The sequence below is a fragment of the Populus trichocarpa genome, chromosome 12, assembly GCF_000002775.5.
Source record: "Populus trichocarpa isolate Nisqually-1 chromosome 12, P.trichocarpa_v4.1, whole genome shotgun sequence".
NCBI classification, from domain to species: domain Eukaryota; kingdom Viridiplantae; phylum Streptophyta; class Magnoliopsida; order Malpighiales; family Salicaceae; genus Populus; species Populus trichocarpa.
The window spans coordinates 13,076,291-13,094,229 of record NC_037296.2 but is presented as its reverse complement, the minus strand read 5'-3'; the positions used below and the strand labels follow the sequence as shown (position 1 = coordinate 13,094,229).

The 17,939-nt window shown below is 35.1% G+C and overlaps 4 protein-coding genes, 1 long non-coding RNA gene and 1 other non-coding gene across 9 annotated transcripts in view; 1 reads left to right on the top strand and 5 right to left on the bottom strand.

Moving 5' to 3' along the window:
- Window positions 1-509: 509 nt before the first annotated feature.
- Window positions 510-4,229, bottom strand: LOC7484900 (pentatricopeptide repeat-containing protein At5g61800). Of its 4 annotated transcripts, none has more exons than XM_024582818.2 (2): window positions 1,247-4,229; window positions 510-1,178 (listed from the first exon to the last, which is right to left on the bottom strand). In XM_024582818.2, exon 1 carries the CDS (start codon window positions 4,058-4,060, stop codon window positions 2,447-2,449), a length of 1,614 nt encoding a protein of 537 aa, XP_024438586.2. In that variant the 5' UTR covers window positions 4,061-4,229; the 3' UTR covers window positions 510-1,178; window positions 1,247-2,446. The 4 variants fall into 4 exon arrangements, with proteins under 4 accessions (XP_024438586.2, XP_024438587.2, XP_002318186.4 ...); XM_024582819.2 differs by having other exon boundaries at window positions 1,467-4,229; XM_002318150.4 differs by having other exon boundaries at window positions 510-1,592; window positions 1,866-4,229.
- LOC7484901 (uncharacterized) lies at window positions 710-1,264 on the bottom strand. The gene is made up of 3 exons (XM_052445826.1): window positions 1,247-1,264; window positions 1,056-1,178; window positions 710-964 (listed from the first exon to the last, which is right to left on the bottom strand). Exons 1-3 carry the CDS (start codon window positions 1,262-1,264, stop codon window positions 710-712), a joined length of 396 nt encoding a protein of 131 aa, XP_052301786.1.
- On the bottom strand, window positions 4,221-4,302 carry TRNAS-AGA (transfer RNA serine (anticodon AGA)). The gene has a single exon. It is a non-coding gene; the product is annotated as a tRNA-Ser (tRNA).
- Window positions 4,303-4,766: 464 nt separating this feature from the next.
- Window positions 4,767-5,921, top strand: LOC112323573 (uncharacterized). The gene is made up of 2 exons (XR_008056903.1): window positions 4,767-5,128; window positions 5,461-5,921. It is a non-coding gene; the product is annotated as an uncharacterized LOC112323573 (long non-coding RNA).
- Window positions 5,922-7,599: 1,678 nt separating this feature from the next.
- On the bottom strand, window positions 7,600-10,994 carry LOC7484899 (calcium-dependent mitochondrial ATP-magnesium/phosphate carrier protein 2). The gene is made up of 4 exons (XM_002318149.4): window positions 10,287-10,994; window positions 8,503-9,288; window positions 8,315-8,405; window positions 7,600-8,176 (listed from the first exon to the last, which is right to left on the bottom strand). The coding sequence occupies exons 1-4, from the start codon at window positions 10,699-10,701 to the stop codon at window positions 7,984-7,986; spliced, it is 1,485 nt and encodes a 494-aa protein (XP_002318185.3). The 5' UTR covers window positions 10,702-10,994; the 3' UTR covers window positions 7,600-7,983.
- Window positions 10,995-16,281: 5,287 nt separating this feature from the next.
- Window positions 16,282-17,939, bottom strand: part of LOC18103835 (uncharacterized) — a 32,017-nt gene continuing 30,359 nt past the window's right edge. The window contains exons 3-5 of the mRNA XM_006376874.3: window positions 16,941-17,099; window positions 16,490-16,744; window positions 16,282-16,416 (exon numbers count right to left, since the gene is read on the bottom strand). Coding sequence (XP_006376936.3) covers window positions 16,282-16,416; window positions 16,490-16,744; window positions 16,941-17,099 — 549 coding nt within the window. The remainder of the gene's footprint in view (window positions 16,417-16,489; window positions 16,745-16,940; window positions 17,100-17,939) is intronic.

Below are 17,939 nucleotides of genomic sequence, written 5' to 3'. Positions count from 1 at the left end.
CCTGATAAACCTTAATCGTCTAAACTCTTAAAGAGAAGTTTCTGTGATCAGATTGCAAAGGATATGGATATGACTCCCTCCCACCAGCCCCAACTCTGTATAATAACTTCATTGCTCCAACTTCTCTGCATGAGCTGGTCAGTTGGGGCAGACAGAGATGCCCACAAGAGTGCATGGTAGGAGTCCTTCGGGCTCTTTTGCTCTACAATATCCAGATCCAGCAATTTAATGAATAAATTTTTCTCACTTGGACCAAATACATGCAAACCGTTCACAGGATGCTAATGCAAGCCATCCCCTGCAACAAATGCATTATCTATTTTTCTCGGAAGAATTGGAATTGCAGGAGATTGGAGTTGGAAACCTAGAAACGAAACGACTCCTTCCTTCAGCTGACAAAAGTAACCTAATAGAATAACGCAACAAAATCAGACCAGAAACAAGGCAAGGAGCATAGCAGCATTCTGAAACTAGCCCTATAGAATTAGAAACCTAAGAACAAATTAATATTTCACAATGAAATTAATATTAGCTATCTCATTAAAGTAACCTCATCTACATACCATTGCATTCATCACTAACTAGGGTGAAATTTACAATGAGTACAGAAATTTCGCCTCGAGCTTTGGTAAGATAAAGAGGAAAAAAAAGTTTGTAAAAAAGATTGAAAACAAGTGCCTAAATCTACAAAAAGGTAAAGGAAAATGCATCAAAGCTGCTGAGGTTCTATTCCCACAGATTTTAGTGTCTCTGCTTTGAGAGGGTGAGCGTAAACATCTTTGCAAATGGGATTAGGCATATACTGAATACCAATCTCAAACTCCTGAACGTGAGCTGCCTTCCTGTAGAAGGATTTCTCAACGAATTTCTTGCCCTCGTCAACCACTTTATCTGGTACCACCACTACAGGAATTGTTTCCCTTAACTTCTTTTTGACACGAACATTTGGTGCTTTCAGCAGCTGCTGTTTTGTGGAGGCTACTAAACCCAGTGAGATTTGTAAAATTATTAACCCCGGTGTATGTGAAATCAGCCTTCACTGACGTCTTCCTCACCTCTTCAACAAGATCAAGATAGCCAAAATCAGCTGCTGGTCCTGCATACACCTGCCTTTTTGGCGAGGTTGATGTTGCATGTGCATTTCCTCTTAACCGACTTGTCAACCATTTCCAGTAACCCTGCAGAATGTAGCAATCAAGTCAGGAAATAACTTTAAGAAATGAACAGATAATTAGCAATCACTTACAGTTGATCTAAAAGCCATGATTAGGTTGTAAGGAGAGCTAGATGTGTTGTGAAGAGTTCTACTTATTTCATAGAACCTAGAAAGGGTTCTTGGCCATGCTTGGTAGTTGTTCTAAGATTCCTGTTGGCATATATAGACAGGAGGCTAGAAGAGTTTCTGGAACCATGTTACACTACGTAGAAGCTGAACCGATAGTTATCCTAATTGCATAGTGCCTTACAAAGTGGCAGCTCATGTTCCCGCTTAGAGCTGAGGTGTATGGTTTCAGCTTTCAATTTCAAGCCTTGGTGAGGCACGTCGATTCTTCAGGTTCCAGTACAAGTTTCCAAACAGTCAAGTTGTTTTCCTGAAGACACGCACAGTATTGGTTAGCTGCTCCAACTACTAGCACATTTTTAGACCTTATCAGTGCATCAAGTGAGGAGCATACAGCCAATGACCAAGGGTTTTTATAATTCATTTCAGAGTCATGTCAATCGGTTTATATCGCCACGAGGACAAAGTCCATTTCTCAGTACCCAATCAGGAAAAAGCTTCAAAAATTTTCATTAGAACTTTTGAATCATTCTACTTTTGTATTCTAGGTACAAGCAGGGCGTGATCAGTCATAACAGGCTACCTGAAGATGAGCAACGCGCTATGGCAACCTGGCAAGTTTCCGGAGGGAAGCTCTGAAGCTCTTTATTTTCTTTAGTAATTGAACATATCAAGTAGACACGAAATCATATTCATACTGCAGATTGCCTTCTGCACAATCAATGTACAGATCTCTGCTATGCCGCACAATATATACCCATTCTTGCCACAGGATTGGTTGCCTTTTATGATGTGTGGTCAGTTGGCATTGAGATAAGTGGTTGCTTGGACAGTAGCTAATGTCTTGAAAAAATTGGCTTTCCACTGTTGATGGAAGAAGTTTGAAAGTTCGCAACTTGCATTTCCACTACAGTTGTCTTTCTTTTACAGGGTGACTGTCCTGAGTAACGCCGCCGATAATTGCATATGTATGTTTTGATTAGAAAAGTCATCCAATTGTAAGAGCACCCACATATTTGTTCCCATTCAAGAATTTCTAGCTTAACAGCCAGCTGTCTCCGTGTATCACAAGCTGATGGTCATTTTTGCAGATATAAAATTCCCTTCCAATATAGCTAATGCAGATGTTGCAAATACGTGTTCCAATTCTGAAAGTTCAGGCATCTAGCTCAGTTCACTTTGATGTTCTCTTATTCCATTTAAAACCAAATATATCTTATCACTTTCAGAATGCAAGCTATCCCCTGCGATAAACTCATGTGCAACCCCATCCAATTGAATCAAGCTAAAACCAGCAATCTTCGTTACCACCCTATTACTGCTCAATGATCTCCTGATATTCATTACATCTTCCCATCGTTCTGCATTAGCATAAACATTAGCCAAAATTGAATAAACCCCACCATCATCGGGTTTCAACTCCATCAAGTGCTTCGCTGCTTTCTCTGCAATCTCAACATCCCCGTGAATTCGACATCCTCCCAGCAAACCACTCCACACAGACATATCACCTCCGCTGGGCATATCCTTTATCATTTCCATCACTTTTTTAATCAACCCAGCCCGCCCAAGCAAATCAGCCATACACCCGTAATGCTTTGGCTCTCGAGGGACTCCATAAACAGATTCCATCTCATCAAAAAGCTTCCTTGCTTCATCTACGAGACCACTATGACTGCACCCTACCAAAACTCCTAAAATGCTAATCCCATCTGGTTTTACCCCAGCCTCTATCATTCGCGAGAAGTACTCCAACAATAACTCACCATACCCATGCATTGCAAGGCCAACAAGCATTGCATTCCAAGTAAACAGATTTTTGTCTGAACTCGAGTCAAATATCTTTAAAGCAATGTCAACGCACCCGCATTTTGCATAGAAATCAACCAACCCAGTTGACAAAAAGGTATCCACTTTCATCGCATTCCTTTCAATATAATCATGAATTTTCTTTCCCTTTTCAAGTTCTCCTAGCTGTGCACAAGCAGAAAGCGTTGAGACCAATGCAACATTATCAGGCCTAATCTCTAAATCCATCATAAAATCAAACAATTCAATAGCCTCCTCACAATAATCTCCTTTTGCACACCCAGCTATAATCGTATTCCAAGAAACAGAATCCCTCACAGGCATTAAATCAAACAACTCCCTAGCTTTCACAACATCACCAGCCTTAACGAACCCATCAATCAACACATTATAAGAAACCACATCTCGTTGAGGACTTTCATCGAATACCTTGTAAGCATCATTTGACATATCAGAAACCATATACCCATGAATAAGAGAATTCATAACATACAAATCCGACAAGAACCCAAATTTCAGAACTTGACAATGAAGACAACGCGCTGAAAAAACCCCGCCAAGCTGCGCGCAGGCTTTGAGGGTAAAAGGGAAAGAATGAGAATCAAGAGGGACAGAAAGACGGCGCATTTGAGTAAAGAAATGGAGGGCAGGGATAGGGAAAGAGAGGAGAGTGTGGACTCTTATGATAGTATTGTAACAAAATGTAGATGGGTTTTGTATAGAATTGAATATAGATTTTGCGTAGTGTAGTAGAGAAGTGGAGGATTTAGATTTGGCTTTGGTGGTGAGAGTGTAGAGGAATTTGGTTAAAAGGGAAGGAGAGGAGTGGAAAGAAAGGGGTGTGTTTGTGATGGTGTAAGCATGGAGTTGGTGGAGCTGTGAGATTGTTTTGCATTGTTTGATTAATTTGATGATTATTGAGTGATAATTTTGTGGTGTTATGTGATTGCTGCTGCTGCTGATTAACATTCAGTTTTTAGAGTGTTGAGAAGTGGTTTCTTCTCCTCACTGTCTCTTGCTCTTTCTTTTTAGTTTTTACATGCAAAAACTTTGCAAATTAGGCTCCGCTCGATGGTTTGGCGATCGGCATGCATAATCGTGGTTTAAAAAGCTAGAAAAGGAAAAAGAACGTGAACGGCAGGATTCGAACCTGCGCGGGCAGAGCCCACATGATTTCTAGTCATGCCCGATAACCACTCCGGCACGTCCACCTTATTGTACTAGCTTTGAAATTAAATAATTTATTTTATCTATATTTCCCAGAATCCAAAGTTAAAATGGGCCTCAGAGGAGTAAGGAGGGCCTGAGTGGACAGGACACTGTTAGAAAGCAAATACTTTCTGGGCTTGATTTCGCCAGTCCCTTGTAACACTTTCCATTTTGGGAGTGGTCCAGGAAAAAAAGCATAGAGCGACCACAGTCTATCTACATTTATGGTTTTTGGCCGCATCTGCAAGCACGTAAAAGGTGAGTCGACAATTATAGTTTCTAGATGTCTACCTGTTAGGTCCTCTAAAGAGGAGAAATTTTTGTCCAGCTTGTGTCTATGTCGAGAGGTCCAATCAAGATATAATCGATGCAGTAGGCTCACTGTTATTTACATATATGCAGCAGAAATCTTTCCATTTCAGTATTATCATAATATTTTCTCTTCTGTCTGCAGTCTGCACTACAAGTCACAAGTTGAAACTTGAAAGGGGAAAATGAAGCTATAAGTTGCAGAAAAGGCCATCTTGCTTGTATATAAAAAGAAGAGCTTATCCATGCTCTCCACAATCCAAGGGTACTGTCGATTGTTTGAAAGGGGCAAAGAGAAGAAACATATTAAAATATATCCTCACTCATTACCACTTCTCATCAATATTAGCTTTTGCCTTTTTGACTATTCTCCATGCACAGTCTTTCCACATTTAGCTTCAAAACTTCTCCAACTTGACATGGATTAGTGCTATTTGACGCACAGATTCTCACATCCAAATACAAAAATGGGGTAATAAGTGGACGGTGCAAAGCCCTTCTTGCTTGTAAAAAGCAGAGGTATATTATCTATTTTGTTGCCGTGAACAACTTTAACTACCTTTCAATTGTTTACAATTTTCTTCCTTCTTTGATGGCTTAGCCCTACACTTGTCTTCTGACTTTTTCTCTGGCACTCTCCAGTTTATTATCCATCTTTCTGTCTTTTCTCCACGTGGAATCCCTCACCCAATTGAAAGAGCAGTGTAATCTACATAAAAGAAGAATAATCATATGGTCCTTAGTGGGATAAGCATGTCTCATTTACAGAATGATGCCTCGTGGGACCAGTTTTTCAAGTTTTAATTTTCTTTGTTGATCTGTTCTCTTTGGTTTTATGTTCGGAAATTTAGGTAAAGTATGGATTAAAGAAAGATTTAAGTGTGTTTACTTTCACTGTTGTTTCTTGGGTCCAAGAGGCTTATATACTGGGAATATTAGATAGACTGAACCAAGGCAAAATCCAAAGTCCTCGGGTTTCTTTCTGTCTGAACTAATTGCCTTCCAGCACCGAACCATGCCGAGAAAGAAGAGGAAGAAGATGGTGCTAAGAATCCCAAGTGTTGGATAATGTAACTACCCTCTTCTTCCTTCACTGGATGCAAGGGGACACAAGGCAAGTCATCAAGGCAAAGGGAAGGTCATGCCTTTCTTCTGGGTTTTCTTAGTTCTTTTGTGTTCATGCCATCATTGGCATAAACTGCTTATGTTTTCAACCAAGATTCCTGTACTGGTAGGTTAAAGCTGTGCCGAGCTGTACTTTTTATTGTAAAATGTGACTTCTTCCATGATGCTAGTATGAGTTTTCTACGTACTTGATGCTATTATTAGTTTCTTTCCGCTTTAATCAGATGCACAAAATCTTTGAGTTCTGTAGATTTACCACAGACTCCCTTCTTGTTCAATCACAACAATCTCCAGCTCAATCCCTGCGTAACCATCGAGACATGAAAATACTCCCCTCTTTTGATTTCCTGTAATTCAAACTTCGCTGGTTCACACACAGACAAGCACATAATGGGGCATGGAATTAAAGGGCATGTTAAGAAATGAACAGCTCAGTCCTCGGGCATCAATAATCAGCCTACAAACTCAATAACACAAGGTCATCACCAGTACCGGATCACCTGTTCTAACAGGGACACATTGGTCAAGCCATGTAGTAGAAACTACATCATTGGCCATGTTGCACATTGAGTTAGATGAATCTTTTTTTAATATAAAAAGAAAAATCCAAGAATTACTTTCATGTTTTCTAAAAAAAAAAAAACAATAATAATCATGAGCATCGAATATATTATGATATATTAGATAATATTTTTTAAAAAATATTAAAATAATGATATATCGAATTTATTTTAGTAATGTTCTTATAAAAAATAAATCAAAATAAATTATGAAAATTAATTTCTAATCAACACATCATTAAAGGATGAAATTGAAAAAATAAATAAAAAAAAACTACCAAAATTAATTCGGGCTAACCTATCAAATTCATAACTTGAGTCATGAGTTTAATCTCATAAAAAATAAATCAAAAAAAATTATAAAACTTAATTTTCAATCAACTCAATATTAAAGAATCAAATAGAAAAACAAATCAATTAAAAAAGATAAAAAAAATTAAAAGTCAAGAGAAGAAGGTCTAGAGTCGGTACATATTAAAACAGTTGGTATCTATTGTAGGACGCGTTTTGAGATCTATGGGCTGCCAGGAACAAAATCATGAGACGTAAAAGCCGGGTTGGGCTGAACCATAGCGAACAGTATTTTGCAATGGGAAGTGAACCGAGTTTTACAAAATCAATAGAAAAAACAATTAGAAAAAACAACAATTAAAAGGACCTGAATCAACCTCATTTAACTTGTTATACTCATGACCCAGATCATAATATCAATGATCAGGATAAATTCATTGAAAGCAATTCAAAAAAATTACAAAGCTCCACTTTTAATAAATCTAATATTAAAATTTGAAATAAAAAGAATAAAAAATTAAATTCATAAAATTACTATACAACCCAACATAAAACGAAATAAAAAATTATAAATCAGAATTCTCAAATCAACCTAAAAGTAAATTGAAAAAAAAAACCAATGATGACCAAGACATACCGTGTTTTGTTAATAAAAATAATTCTTCCATACAAATGGCTAGATAAGCTAAGTACTGCTCAAGGTTGCATAATGTTTAGCCAACCGGCCAATAAAACAAACGATTCATGATCATAGCTGACGAATACAACAGAACAGAGCGCAGCACTAGTGCAAACAATGTTGATTGTCAATCTTGGAGACAGGACATGATTTATGCATGAATCTAGAGTAAAAAATGACAGAACCTTGCTGTTGTATGCCATGGCGTACAGCATGGTCAGCTCAATATCATCCACTCCCATCTACTTTTGGCTGCGCAGTAGTATCATGTCATTTCCATTCATTCCTCGAGTTTTAAGAAATTACGTAAAATACAATGTTTATGCAATGAAATATGATGTGCAAAGGTTTTTGGTGTTCGACAAAATAATAACAAGCGTATTGTAATCGTCAGCTAAATACAAATAACAAGGTAATACCACAATAACGCTTGTCTATTGTGGTATTACCTTGCAGCCAGATACAAAGAAATTAAGTAAAAGTTGTTCGTCAACACTTGCCAAAAAATAATAATCTGGGAAAAACTCCCAGTGACAAAACTATGAGCCCCGAATCCTGAGGGGGATTACTGCCTATTGTATAATTCAGCAAATTGTATCACCTACTTGACTAGTAATCTTATTCTTAATTTTCGTTATCAAAAAACCATTGATAAACCATAAACGTTATTCCAGATCTGGCATCAGTTTAGATGCCAGAGTGTATGACAGTTGCAACCCCTAATCAAGCTCTAGGCTCTTTTTCATAGCCTCATAAACCATATACGTTATGCTTACTGCTGGCACAACCTTCAGAAGATTTGGAAAAATTCCTTTGTAAAACCCACTATAACCTTCATTCTGAAATGTCCTCCAAAATACATCGGAAATCCCTTTGTAAGGAGCAGCATTGCTAGGAGGTTGAGCTTGCATTCTGATAAGAAAAAACAGGAAGCACTATAAATATTACATGATTTGAAGACTAGTTGAGATGGAAAGGCAGAATAGATGGAAAACCCCAGAGTGAAAAAGAGCAAGGGTAGCATAGGACTTTCAAGAAATAAAACGTTACCTGGTTCTAATAACCTGCAAGGGGTAAACACATGTTGCTCCCACGGAACCTGAGATTGTTCCGCAGCACAATTGAACAAGGGGACCAGGTTCTGTAGAAAACACGCAGTTTTTCAGACCACAACTCCCCAAAAGTCAAGAAAGAAAAGGAAATTATCAAATGACAAAATAGACATGAGAAAAATGTACCACTGTCATGCAGTATATATGTCTTCGACATATCTTTCAAAGTCTCATAGGCAGCAAGGTCAATGCCAGCATATGGGATAATGCCAAGAAGAGACGGCACGAGACCTTTATAAAATGCTCGAGGTCCCTCCTGAATCCATATATCCTTTGTCAGTGCTCCCAAATGTGGCGCTTTTCCACCTTCACAAACATAAGTTTGTAAACGAGTTTTCACAAGATCCAAAGGATAGATAGCAGTCTGTGCAACTGCACCTGCCATACCACCAGCTAAAAGTCTCCCACCAGGACCTATATCAACCTTGTCTCCCCCCTTAACTTCTCCAATTGCATTCTTTAACATTTCATAAGCATAAAACTTGATGGCACTTTCAGGTGCTACCTTTAAAACATTTAACCCATTACCACGGAAAAAACCCAAGAAACCTTCTTCCTTCCATATCTTGTTAATAGCAGGCACCATACAAGCACGGGTAGTCTGAACTTGCAGGACAACCTTCAGGCGATCAAGAGGAGCAGTTGCACTACGAGAAGCGGCTCCAGCTATACCCCCTGCAATAAAATATTTACTCCTATGAACATGCTTGCTGATTCCTTCTGGAATAACAGCTTGCTCTCCAATATCGACATGGCATACCCTTTCCCAGTGATGGTAGATGTTTTCAATAGTAGCTTCATGAGGATAGAGTAAAAGAAAATCTCTCCATTCTTCGAAAGTTATAATTCCATTATTATCCTTATCAACATGCTCTACAAAACGGGCAAGCTCCTCCTCATCAATTTCAATCCCTGTAAACAAGAAACTGCTGGGGCTTATAAGATGAAAAGAAAAGGATAAAATTCAAGGCAACTGGGCTAGTGAATTCTTTGCTTGCACTGAAAGCTTGGGGAAAAAGAACAAGAAAGAAAAATCTCACAACGCATAAACATTAATTTTCATCATAATTATCTGAACTCAAGAATTAAGAAACAATTACAAACAGCACAGTGAAATAGCGCAGTTGTACTTACACGCATAGGATAGGGGCAGATATGGCATACCAAGTTCTATAACATTCCAAGACTAAAATCCTACAATGTTAAAAAATTCAAGGCAACTACTGAGGAAAACAAGGGATACTTGAAATCAAGAAAAACTCCGATTTGTAAAGCGCCATAGCAACTTCTGCTTGATTAAGGAAGGTTCACCAAAGATTTGACTTGTTCACAATCGATAACACCATTTTAACAAAAAAAACCAGATAATTTTTTGTGCTTCCAGCAAATTTCAGGCAAACTCATACAGGAATTAAGTAAAGTACCACCAAAGACATCTTTCCACTGCAAAGAACCACAGGGGCTGTGCCTCCGCAAGTTTGAAGCAAACAAATACAGCATGTCCTAACTTATATCCCAATTCTTAAGCACTTCATGCCCTACAAACATACCCTATAGCAACTACAATCTTCAAAAAAAAATCCACACTTAAAGCTTCTCGATTGCTTCCATATATTTCCCTCAAATAACTAAAGCAGACATCTAGAAGCCACCAAACTGCTTAGAAAACAATTTTAAAGAAGGAAATCCTTTAACTAACTACTAAGATTACAAATTTAGACTACTTGAAACACTGCAATAATCAACCATTGTCATCACTACCTAATCATTATCCCCAAAAGCTACAAAAAAAATCCCAATAAATCTCAAAATCTAATACAAAAATAAAAAATCAACAAAATAAAAAACCCAATTCGGAAAGAGCTCGAAAAAACCCAAATAAAAAGAAGTGAGAAAATGAAAATAAATACCAGCCTTAACAAGAGCATCCCATAACTCCTCAGGCAAAATGCAGCCATTATGTTCAACATCAATAGCTTGAAAGATCCTATACAACTCCATTTCTTTATCATCCATATACCTCCTAAACTCCTGGTAATCAACCCGTCCATCACGATTTGCATCACAAACTTCCAACAACTCTTTGGCATATTTATACCCGGCAGGAATTTGGAGCCCCGACAAGCCGGCTTCAATCTGCGCACAATCTAAATAACCCAAATTAGCTGCATCAAAAAAACTGAATAAACTTCTAATCCTAACATCCCTCTCTTCTTTCGTTTCTCTCAATGCCAGTAGCACATGATCTATGGATACTGGGCCTGGTTTTTTAACCGGGTTGCAACAATCGGTTTGATTTGGGTTCCGATTCGGGTTTCTTCCCATCTTTGGCAAGGTAACGTGGTGGCGATGGTGGTGCTCAACCGCGCTACCCGCCTCGGACAAGGTTTGGCACGTGTTGGAGATTGGATCACGAAAAAAGGTTTCTGCTTTTCTTGGGTTTTTTCCAAGGTTTGATTTTTTTTTAATTTATGCTATAATGCTATAATAAATTTAAATGAATCTGGTTTTTTGGGGTTTAAAAATGGAAGGGTCAAATTTATATGAGATTACGTTGTAATGAACACTGGGGGTTTTTCAAGTAAGAAATTTGGATGGGAGGGAAAGGAAAAGATCTAAACATATATATACTCTTTCACAGTTGAGTCTATTATACGGTTGATTTCGTTTATCAATTAGTTCACACTACTTAGATGACCCGCGTAATGCTACGGGTTAATTTAATTTTACTTAAAAAATATCAAAAAAATTAAAATTTAAAATTATTATATTTTTTTGTAAAATTATACCCAAAAGTTTTGGGTTTGACTGCAACACCTAACCCAAGAGTAATATTTATAATATTAATAATAATATTAAACTTGCATGATTCAAGTTTAAGTGAGTTTGACTACAATACCAGACCCAATAACCTTGGATGTGGGTCTGACTGCAAGGTCGTGTCATAAAAGTACGATAATCAAATAGATTAATTAAAAAGGAAAAAAAACCAATAGGAAGAAAAAAATTAACGAAGAAAAAAAAAATTTGAATTAACTGGGTTAACCCGTCAAACCTTGGATTCGTGTCGTAAAAGTTTGATAACTAAATAGGAAAAAAAAATTGATGGGTTACCCAGAATTAATTGGGCTAACCTGTGAAACCAGGTTAACTCATCAAACCCGGGATCCGTGTCATGAAAGTTTGATAACTAAATATAAAAAAATTTAACATTAATAAACTAAATGAAACGAAAAAAATTAACTAAAAAGAAAAAAAAAACAAACAAAAGGCATCAAACTTTTCACTGTGGACTGCACTGTGCAGTCCACAATCAAAGGTATAAAAACAGAAAAAAAGCAAAAAATAAAAAAAATAAAAACTAAAGGCATCAAACAATAACTAAATAGAAAAAAATTTAATATTAATTAAATAAATTAAATAAAAAAATATTAATTAAAAATAAAAAATAAAGAAAAAAAACCTATAAGAAGAAAAAAAACTAATGAATAAAGAGAAAAAAAATCTAAATTAACTATGAATCAACTGGGTTAACCCGTCAAACCAGGTTAACCCGTCAAATCTGGGATCCGTGTCATAAAAGTCTAATAATTAAATATTAAAAAAATTAATATTAAAAAACTAAATAAAAAAATAATTAAAAAACAAAGAAAAAGGCTAAAAAAAAAACTAAATGCGTCAGCTTTTTCACCGTGGACTGCACTGTGCAGTCCACAATAAAAGGCTTAAAAGGGAAAAGAAAAAAAAAAAACAAAGGCATACGCCACGGGTTAATTTTTTTTCTTCTTGCATAAAAAATATCAAAAAAGGCTAAAATCTAAGAGTGTTAGGTTTTTCTGTAAAGACATAGCCAAACGCCTTAGGTCTAGCTGCAACGCTTGACCCAAGAGTAATATTTATAATATTAATAATAATATTAAACTTACATGACTCAAGTTTAAGTGAGTCTTACTGCAACACCAGACTAATAGCCTTGGATGTGAGTTTAGCTGCAAAGTCGTGTCATAAAAGTGTGATAATTAAATAGATTAACTAAAAATAAAAAAAACAAAGAAAAAAAACCAACATGAAGAAAAAAACTAATGAAGAAAAAGAAAAAAAATATGAATTAACAGGGTTAACCCGTCAAACCTGGAATTCGCTTCATGAAAGTTTGATAACTGCATAGAAAAAAAAAATTGACGGGCTAACCCATAATTAATTGGGCTAACTCATGAAACTAGGTTAACCCGTCAAACCCAAGATATGTGTCATGAAAGTCTGATAACTAAATAGAAAAAAATTTAAAATTAACAAACTAAACTAAACAAAAAAAATTAATTAAAAAAAGAAAAAAAATCCGGGTTAACTTGTCAAACCAGGTTAACCCGTTAAATCCAGGATCCGTGCCATGAAAGTCTGATAACTAAATAAAAAAAATTTGACATTAACAAACTAAATTAAATAAAAAAATTATTAAAAGAAAAAAACAAAAAAAATTGACAGGTTAATCCAGAATTAACTGGGTTAACCCGTGAAACTTAGGATATATGTCATGAAAGTCTAATAACTAAATAGAAAGAAATTTAACATTAACAAACTAAAGTAAAAGAAAAAAATTAATTAAAAAGAAAAGAAAAGTAAAAAAAATTTTCCGGGTTAACTCATCAAACCGTGTTAACCTGTTAAACCCGGAATCCGTGTCATGAAAGTCTAATAACTAAATAAAAAAAATTAACATTAACAAACAAAAAAAAATTATTAAAAGAGAAAAAAACAAAGAAAGAAGAAAAAAAAACCCTAAAGGCATAAAAAATAAAAATAAAAACAGATAAAAAAAACTCATCTTTTAATGTGGACTACACTGTACAGTTCACGGTAAAAAACTGAACCGTTTTAGTTATATTTTAATGTCTATGTGTCTATGCTGCGAGGGGATTAAAATTTGTTTGAATTAAAAAAAATGTCTGGAGAATTTTTTAGTATTAGTATTAAATCTAAAATCACATTCATTTTGAATTTTTTTATTAAGAAAAGTTTTCATTGCAAAATAAAAATTAATATGCATATAGTTTATGATCTAAATCAAATATTAAACTGTAAAATATAAAAATATATAAAATATTATATATATTTATGATAAGTTGTCAAAGCTCGTGTTAATCATGCACTTTTTTAATCCATACTAATTCTTTTAAACATATGAGGTGGAAGTACTTCTTCTAGACTTATTACTTTAATTATGTTTTAATTCTGTGTACTTGTCTTAAATTGAAAGAAATGTTCAAATATCACATCCAAGAGTTGAGAAAATCAGGATTAGTTAGAAAAATGTAAATATTATTGTCTTTAATTATTTTAACAGAAGGATACGATCGAGAAGGGTATATAAACAGAGAATTATGTTGATGTAATTGTTAATTAAGGGACCTAATAAAACAGATGTATATACTTGGGGGACTAAACTGATATGAGATTTGCGCAGCAAATATTTTTGCGAGATTAAAAACTTAAAATGATTATTAATTTCAGGATTTATACATAAATTAATTCAAATATCCACATTAATTAAAATAAAAAACTTGAAATGGGCACGTGGAAATAACGGGCAGGGATAGTTATGGAAATAATCTGTAATAGTTGAATAACTATTTTTGAGTATATATTCATCGTAAAATTCTATATTTAAAAACTTGGCAACAAACACGTGTCAAGAATCCTTCTGAAGCGTGGGGGCGGGGTAGAGGTCACAGAATCGATACCAACAACGCATCAGAAACACCACTAATTTTCTAGCTATCAAGGGTAAAACAGGGATTGTATCGAGGCTAAATTAGTCACTTTATACAAGTGTGCGAATAACCTTTCCTATCCCTTTATACATCCTTTTCAAGGCTCCAGGAAAACGTCTTTAAAAGGAAAAGAGCTATAAAACAATACTTTTGATATTTAAAGCATATTATAGCATAAGAATATTTTAATATCATATTTAAAGCATATTATAGCATTCATAATTACAGTGTCCTGATACTTAGTTTTTGCAGGGGCAAAATAATAATAATAATAATAAAAAATTATTATTATTATTATTTTGATATTTCAAGTATATCAATGATTTTGATGTTTTATAATTATAACAGTCATAATTACCGTGGCCTGATATTTAGTTTTGCAGGGGGGAAATAATAATACATGATAGAACTTAAATTTTTATATAATGTCAAAATCATTGAGAGATGCATACAATTAATTATCAATTTTGATGATTTTTAACTTGATAGCATTTTCTTAAAACACTTTCAAAAATATTATTCTACATTCACCAAAACAAAAATTGCACCACGATAAGAATAATCCTTATATAATTAATTTATTAAATTCACTTTAAGAAAAATAAATGAAGAATATAATTCTCTATATTTAATTATTTTATAAATAATAACTCAAAATATTAACCACTTACCTGGTAGTTCTCTCAACTCATATGTATGTTTAATTTTAATTTCACATGAAACAATTATCAATATTAAACATAATTCAAGAAAATTTAATAAAAAAAATATAAAAATATACACGGATCATGAGATTAGTAGGATTTAAAAGTGGATCTCACTTTAAAATTATAATCCAACGACCCATGCGTACTCTTAATTCTTTTTTCTCGTGTGTATATATGTATATATAATTGGTATTTGAGAATCTTATAGTATGCTATTCCTATTACAGAAGCCTACCAAAACCATCCCATAATACGAGGTAAAAACATTTTGAAGTATATTTTTTTAGAGAAATATGGTTTCTAGATAATTATTAGTAAGAAAAATCATTTTCATTTTATTTATTTATTTATTTTGGAATATTATATAGTAATGCTGAATGTTTGGGCATGGTTGGAGCTACAAATCAACTCGGTCAACACGATCAAGATTTAGAAAAACGCAGTCAAAGTCATCGTATTGGCCCCTGACCACAAGTCAAAATCCTACCGAACTAGAATGTTTCATCCCCTGGAAAGCACCTCAAGTCAGGCATTCACAGGTTAGAATTTACTTTATTCCGAGTAAAGGCTAAAATGCTTATACTTCACGTATTGCTGATAAATATGACCATGAAATTTACATAAAATGACAAATCCAATGACTTTGATTTTGATGTACGTTTCTTGTGAAGGACAAATCTTCTTTAGCATAATTCTCAAGTGGGAAAATACCATTTCACTTAGGTCAATAATTATTTTAAGAAAATAAAAGTAAAAAAATAAGTTTTTTTTGAAAAAAAAAAACAAAATAAAAGTCTGATTGGGGTTATTATCGTGTTAACTAGGTTAAATCAAGTAAATTTGAAGTTGATTTTTTTAACACCAGACCAGAGGTAGGGGTGAGTCGACCTGCTGGCCAGGCAGGGTTTAATGCTAGTGCAAAATAGAACTTGTAAAAATGGCTTTCTGTAAAAATGGTTTTCTTCATTAATTATTTGTTAAATGGACCAGTTGGATCAAAATTTCAATGCTGTTGATGAGTAGTTAGGGGCCTTGATAAATCTTTGCCTATATAACCTGCAAATGCCAGAGCCTTAGACCTCTCATTGCTGAGAAAATTCTCCTTCATACTTGTCCTTGCCCCGAGGGCCGAATCCATCTTCAGTTCGCTTGCATTTGCTGCGGTATTTCAGAAAGCGACTCGACTTGATAGCTGAAAGCCTAACAAGAGTGCTTGGAAGCCATGGCAGTACGAATAATTTCCAATTACTCAGACAAATTATTGATGTATAGATCTCTGTGGCTCCACTAGAGAAGAGTATGAGTTCCATGGTAAGGTTGCTATATGTAGTTGGACTATTTTGCATCCATTCATAGAGCAAACAAGGCATGTTTCATATATATATAGATGCATTACAAAGATCATGGAAATTAACAGGATTACAGCTCTATGCCATTATTGGTTCATAGCCTTCTTCTCTCCCCTTCTTCAGTCGATAACGGAGGCCAACAGCAACTACTGCCAGTCCTAACAGAGCTACTATTGCTAAAGCAGATGTGGATACTTTCATCTTTTCATGTATCTGCAAGAACCAAGAAACATTCAAATTTCATAAAATACTAACGGTAACCTTTAAAAATCGAACTAGAACTTGCATGAATCGGAGAATGCAAGAAATTCGTGGGATTTGGTGTTCGCTCAGCAACCAAAACGTAGAAAATCCCCATAACTCCCGTGTGCTTTTGAGTACTGCTGTAGTAAGATTCAAGAACTAGATTCTCCCCAGCTGTTATCTGGATAGAGCCTGGTTCAGGATAACAGGTGGACATCCCTACTACGTAACCTGCCTCATCCCCTGCATCCTTTCCTTCTCCAAAAATTGGTTCTGAAGTACATATAACACGTCCTTCCTGAGCACACAAGCTTATGATTAGAATCAGATTTCATATTATTCACCCATCCCTCTTATAAAGGATAGCATGAACATCCAAGTAAGCTCGAGTGAAGAAAATGGCCCTCGACAACAATTTCAGGCTGTCATATATTTATGGCTCTATGCTTATTAAAGAATCTGATCTGAGAACGAGATTGAAGATTGAAGATTACCTCCCCATACAGAGTTGAACCAATTCCCCCAGTATGCTGATGGGCAACACCGTAGATGACATGACCACTGATCAGCATGGTCAGGCTTGTCCTTTGGACATCAATGCATCCATCAGAAACTGCATTGGCGCTGCTGCAAGGCTCAACATCATACTCAACCTGCAGAAAATAGTGATTCGACTAAGTAACAAAAACATATGACACTGTTGGAGATTAGTTTGAACTTTGAAGATGTTAATAAATTTGTAATTACTAGCATCAATCACAAACTTCGCTTCAGTGCAAATATTCACTTGGCAATTAAAGGTGTCTAAGCTGTTGGGTGAGGGCTCAAAAAATGGTTTTATATTAATTCTCTTAGAGTGAATACTGATTCAAGCACGCTAATGGAGGAGTTTATCAATCATCATAAAACATGAATGCTTAGTTTAATTCTCATGTAATATTAGAATAGCATCCGAGTAAAGTGTTTTTACCTGGCAACCATAGTGCTGTAATATCAGAACAACCACTGTTTGTTCCAAATATATAATCGCAGAACATCCCTATGATCTGAACTGCAACCAGCTACGCTACCATAAAAGTTGGAGAATCTTTTCATATATGGGATCCAAATTCTAAAATTTAAACACTGAAGCAATCACCTGAGCATCTTTAATGTTTATAAAAATAATAATGGCAACCTACTACAGTGAGTGATCAGTAGAAGATACTGTTACAAATATCAAATTTCAATGTAAAATTGTTCTTTTTTTCATTGCCCTCTCGGAAGGAGGAATTCCGTCCTCTAAATACATGTAATAATCCTTAATTTTATGTCTCTAATCCCTGATTTGTATACAAGATTTTCTCATACAATTTGGTTTGTATACAAGATTTTCTCATACAATTTGGTTGCCATATATTGTTGATATTCTTGCCATAATATACACTGACAAATACCACCTGCACCCCTTCCCTGTCACATTACTCTAGCTACACACATCCCCTCTCTCTACT

Bases quoted from the DNA above. Each gene is read 5' to 3' on its own strand.
- LOC7484901 (XM_052445826.1), bottom strand. The intron at 965-1,055 runs GTGAGGAAGACG...TCCACAAAACAG, and splicing joins ATCTTGATCTTGTTGAAGAG to CAGCTGCTGAAAGCACCAAA.
- LOC7484900 (XM_024582818.2), bottom strand. From the start codon at position 4,060: ATGTTAATCAGCAGCAGCAGCAATCACATAACACCACAAAATTATCAC.
- LOC7484899 (XM_002318149.4), bottom strand. From the start codon at position 10,701: ATGGGAAGAAACCCGAATCGGAACCCAAATCAAACCGATTGTTGCAAC. The intron at 8,406-8,502 runs GTACATTTTTCT...TGTTTTCTACAG, and splicing joins ATATATACTGCATGACAGTG to AACCTGGTCCCCTTGTTCAA. The intron at 8,177-8,314 runs GTAACGTTTTAT...TTTTCTTATCAG, and splicing joins TTGCAGGTTATTAGAACCAG to AATGCAAGCTCAACCTCCTA.